The sequence below is a fragment of the Mus caroli genome, chromosome X, assembly GCF_900094665.2.
Source record: "Mus caroli chromosome X, CAROLI_EIJ_v1.1, whole genome shotgun sequence".
Taxonomy (NCBI): Eukaryota; Metazoa; Chordata; class Mammalia; order Rodentia; family Muridae; genus Mus; species Mus caroli.
This window is the reverse complement of record NC_034589.1, coordinates 98456094-98461647: the sequence shown is the minus strand read 5'-3', so window position 1 is coordinate 98461647 and position 5554 is coordinate 98456094. Positions and strand designations below refer to the sequence as shown.

At 37.9% G+C, this 5554-nt stretch overlaps 1 protein-coding gene across 1 annotated transcript in view; it reads left to right on the top strand.

Annotated features, from left to right (window-relative positions):
- Positions 1 to 5554, top strand: part of Abcb7 (ATP binding cassette subfamily B member 7) — a 129966-nt gene that overhangs the window by 122340 nt on the left and 2072 nt on the right. The window contains exon 16 of the mRNA XM_021152859.1: positions 4040 to 5554. This exon is cut by the window's right edge and continues 2072 nt beyond it. Coding sequence (XP_021008518.1) covers positions 4040 to 4255 — 216 coding nt within the window. The 3' untranslated portion in view covers positions 4256 to 5554. The remainder of the gene's footprint in view (positions 1 to 4039) is intronic.

Sequence of the window (5554 nt, the reverse complement as noted above, 5' to 3'; positions counted from 1 at the left end):
TGGAACTCACTTTGTAGACCAGGCTGGCCTCGAACTCAGAAATCCACCTGCCTCTGCCTCCCGAGTGCTGGGATTAAAGGCGTGCACCACCACGCCCGGCTCATGTAATTTTTAACATAGTACTTCAACTATATACTCTTATTATTAAATGTCCTAATTTGCTTCTTTGTTGTGATAAAACATTGACCAAAAAGAATTTACTTGGTTTACAAGTTACAGTCTGCTGATGTAAAGACCATGGAGGAATGGTGCTTACTGCCTCTCCCTGCTCAGCCTGCTTGTTTATTCACCCCAGAACTACCTGCACAGTGATGGCACCACCCACAGTGTGCTGGGGTCTGCCACAATAATCAAGTAAATGCCCTTCAGTCTTGCCTACAAGCCAATCTTAAGAAAGCATTCTCTCAGTGGAGGTTCCTTCTTCCAAGATGCCTGGGCTTGTGTCAAGTTAACATGAACAAAACAACAACAACAACAACAAAAACCCCAGGATATTTTTTAATCTAGCACAAATGTATTGCAAGGCTAACTAGTCCAAAAGAAATAGTTGGTGATTTTATAGAAGTACCCAGTTTGAAATGATTTTCTATACAAGACTGAACAGCATATGCTAAGTAATGCACTGCTCTTAGATCAGAGCCCTTACTTGGGAGAAGAAAGATGCAAGTAAAAAAAAAATCATCAAAGGAAAGCAAGACTCTCACAAGGTTACATTTTAACAGAATTATCTATATAAATTTCTGATACGAAAAGTATTCTAATTCTGTCCACTGAAAAAGCCCGGAAGCGATGAAAGTCTGTAAGTAATGAGCATTCCTGGGACACAGATCTTGGGTACTAAATTACTGTTTCTCACTAAAAGGAACCAAACCTCCTTCGATAAAAGCTGATCTGGGGCTGGGAAACTAATGAACACATGTCACAGGGACACAGGAACCACTTTGAATGACCTCCCACTGGCCAAATGTGGGATAATTAGAGCAGTAAAAAGAATAATGGCACTAATGAGTTGTAACACAATGAGTAAAAAACTAATTTCTGGGTTCATGATAATACTTTTAAAACAAGAACTACCAAGAGGAAAAGGAAAACCCTTTAAGAATACCACCAGCCAGCTTGTAGAAGGAATGATAAATTCAGGGAATCAGATTTTGCAACCACCATTGTAGTAATTGTTTAAGAAAACAGTCATCTTAGACTGAATAAACTATTGAGGAAGAGACTATTCAGTCAGTTTGAAGTAAATCACTTAGATTACATATTATTACAAAGATAAAATTTGACAGTTAGTTTGAGAAATTGGGTAGATATCCGTAAGCATGTGATCAAATTTCTTATCAGTAAAGGAGCAAATTGGTTTGTGTACCTCCTGGTGTGATAGTACATTGAGGACATTTTTACCCTTTTTAAAATTGACTATTTTTAATTGTGTGTGTGGGGGGGATTGGGGTGTGGAGATTGTCCATGTGAGTGCAGTGTCCAAAGAAGCCCGAAGTAGGCCATGAATCCCCTGAAGCAGGAATTACAGGTCATTATGAGCTGCCCAAGGTGGGTACTGGGAACCTGGCTCAGATCCTCTGAAAGATGAGCAACAGTAGAGCCATCTCTGGCTCCACATGACCTATTTTTAATTTAAACAAAAAAGGTTTAACCTGGATCTACTAATCTGGAACAACTAGATGAATCCAAAGTGAAGGACAGTCTTAATGAACAATTATAAACCATTTAGACCTGGACATTTGAGAAATACCAGGGCCACAAAGAGAAAAGTAGCACGCAGTTAGAAACTTAGTGTGTGAATTTTGTATGGCACTCAGAACTTTTTTTTTTTTTTTGGCTATTTTATTTATTTGCACTTCAAATATTATCCCCCTTCCTGGTTACTCCTCCACAAACTCTCCATCCCATCCCTCTCTCTCTCCTCCCCTGCTTCTATGAGGGTGCTCCTCCACCCACTCACTCACTCCTGCCTCTCCGCTCTGGCATTCCCCCTACACTGGGGCATCAAGCCTCCACAGGACCAAGGGGCTCCCCTCCCACTGATGTCAGATAAAACCATCTTCTGTGACATATGCAGCTGGAGCCATGGGTCCCTCCATGTCTACTCTTTGGTTGGTGATTTAGTCCCTGGGAGCTGGGGATGGGGGCCGGGTGGAGAGGGTCCGGTTAGTAGATATTGTTGTTCTTCCTATAGGGCTGCAATCCCCTTCAGCTCCTTCCATTCTTTCCCTAGCTCTTTCCGGGGATCAGTCCAATGGTTGGCTGCAAACATCCACATCTGTATTGGTTAGGTGCTGGCAGAGCCTCTCCAAGAACAGTTTATACCAGGCTCCTGATAGCAAGCACTTTTTTGGCATCAGCAGTAGTGTCTGGGTTTGGTGTCTGTAGATGGGATGGATCCCCAAGTGGGGCAGTCTCTGGATGGCCTTTCCTTCAGTCTCTGCTCCACACTTTGTCCTCGTATTTCCTTTAGACAGGAACAATTTGGGATTAAAATTTTTTAGATGGGTGGGTGGCCCCATCTCTCAACTAGGGGCTGTGCCTATGGGAGGTGGTCTCTACAGGTTCTATCTCCTTTTTGTTGGGTATTTCAGCTAATGTCATCCCCGCTGGGTCCTGGGAGCCTCTTGCTTTCCTAGCATCTGGGACTATATAGTGGCTACCCCAGCTCCCTATCCACCACTGCTACATATTTCTGTTCAATTTTCTGACCCTCTGTACTTCTTTCCTGTCTCTTCCCATACCTGATCCTGCCCCCTTTTTATTCCCTCCCCCTCCTCTCTTCTCCCAGGTCCCTCCCTCCCTCCCTCTACTTCCTATGATTTGCACTCAGTTCTTTAAAAATTAGAAACATTTAAGTTCATTATGTTAGTTTTCTTCAGATCCTAGATGGAAAAAAAGCAATAAAGGGGATTAACTGTAATAGTTAAAAATGAAGTATATGTTAGATTAAAGTAATGTGTCATTGTTAAATTTCTTGGGTATGATATGATTATACCAGGCATGTAAAAGTGTTCCTTATTTTTAAGAGATACATACTAATGAAATATTTAGGAATATAATATAATTGATATCTACAACTCATGCTCAGATTGACAAATATAGTGTGTTTGTGTATATAGGTAAAGTAATATTAGGTAGAAAAAAACCTGTGAGAAAATGTGTCTAAAATCCTAGCACCTACATGATTCAACAGAAAATTCATAGTCCATAAAGTAAGCAACACAAAACACTTGAATAGTCATAACAAAATGAACAGAAGCAGAATTTGTGAAGAATGCAGCAGAGGGGAAGTTGAATCATCTCCAACTTCCTTAACAAGTTGATAAATAATGCCAGAAATCAATAAGTCAAGAAACAGATGTAAACATATATGTGTATATCCATATATGTGTGCAAATCCAGAATTTAGGCATTGACATAAATTTTATTAATATTACAGAAATATATGGAAAAATACTGTCAATAGGAATGCCTGTGAAAGTGACAAATTCTCTCATCGTGTTTAACAAATTAGTTGTGGGTCAATGTATGGAACCCATGTCAAATTAATGAAATGCTGTCTTTAATAGGTATTGTTAACAAAGAGAGCTACTGAACAGAATAAACTAATTTCATTAAGTTTTCTTTATTTCATGAAATTTTATTTCAAAATTCACATGGATTTCACAATATTGTTTTTAAATCCTTTAAATCCTTACATAAATAACAGTGCTTTTGATTTGAACATTTGCTGATTACAGAAAATATCACCTTTTTAGAATTTTAATCTTTCCTTTATACCTTCCAAAATGAAAATAAGACAGTAAAGCTTCATTTTCCTTACATAAAATGGTGTTTGTGCTGTTGGATCTCATCATTTCTGTTCACGGGGCAGAGGAGCGCGTCAGGGAAGAAACATTCCTCCCTCAGCTTTCACTCTGGGGCTAAATGAACACAGGACCTTCAAATAGTTCCTCTTCATAAATTACTGTACAGTTTTAGATACTATACTAGTTAACTGACCTTGGTCCACATTTACCTTGTGTTTTCTTTGTAGGGGAAGGTAGCTGAACGTGGTACCCACTATGGTCTGCTTGCTAACTCTAGCAGTATCTATTCAGAGATGTGGCATACACAGAGCAACCGTGTACAGAACCAGGATAGCCTCGGATGGGATGCAAAGAAAGAGAGTCTCTCCAAAGAGGAGGAAAGAAAGAAGCTCCAAGAAGAAATTGTCAACAGTGTGAAAGGCTGTGGAAATTGTTCCTGCTAAGGAACACAGACATTTTCTCATCTCTCTTTTTGTTGTCTTGTTTGGTTTTGTTTGCCATTAGCATTTGCACTGAAGTAGAACCAGGTCACAAAAACACAAATCATACATTCCCATTCCTTTAATCCTATTAAATATGATTTATTTAAAGGAGGGTTTGATTTTTATGTCTTTCACCATCTTTTGAATGTGACATCTATAATTATCCCCAAATTATTTTCTTGTTCCTGCCCCAAGAGTGCTCAGTACATAATTTTTGTTACCGCTTAATTTTACCTTACAACTGTGTTTGAAGTCTGACATCCATTTGATATCAATAACCAGGTGAATTAGAGTGTTTCTGAATTTAAGTAGTCTTTAAAAACCTCCTTTATGCTGACAAGTTGTAAGGAGACCATTTTTTTTCTCTTAAAATTAAACAGGAATAAAAACAGAAGTGTAGGGTTTTTTTTTCTCCTCTTTCCTCCTTCCAGTTATATTTCCTTGTCAATCTGAAAATTAGTTTGAAAACATATAAGTTAGAATTTATCAAAAAATGAACTATATTTGTACTTTGGGCATTTTACTTTTAGATACCTATAATTACAGTTTTTATTGTGCCCTTTTTAGAAAAAAAAAAAGTCGTTATCTTTAATCACCACTGTTGCTCTTATCTAGTGATTAGTATTTTATTTTACCCCCAAAATTTTTGTTTTGGATGAAAATTAATTTTTCTCTAAAGTCTCACAAACCTTGATGTCATTTGAGAGTTATTTATACTGAGAATGATCCCAAAAGCTTGGGGAATTAATAGTCTTTCCTATTTCCAACTTCAGTGCACTGCATTGGCTATCTGAAGTTATACAGAGACATAAGTAAAATGGATGTTGTACACCCACACATGTGTCTGTGTACACACTCAAACATTTATATAAACCAGTGTCCACATAACAACTCCTTAAAACATTTGGTAAATAGCAAAGGATTCCATATATACATACACTGTTTAGATGACCAGGTATCTTAATCTATAGTGATACTTCAGAATTGCTATGTCTACTATAAGGCTTTTTCTTATTCATAATTTAATGAATTCTGTTAAGTCTAATGTAAAAAAAAGACTAAGTGATATATTCAAGTTTTACTGAGATAAAATAGGAAATCATTTTACATATTAGAAATAATTATTAAAATGAGATACACATTTCACTTAAAAAGTTGTTCTTGGGCTGGTGAGATGGCTCAGTGGGTAAGAGCACCCGACTGCTCTTCCGAAGGTCCTGAGTTCAAATCCCAGCAACCACATGGTGGCTCACAACCATC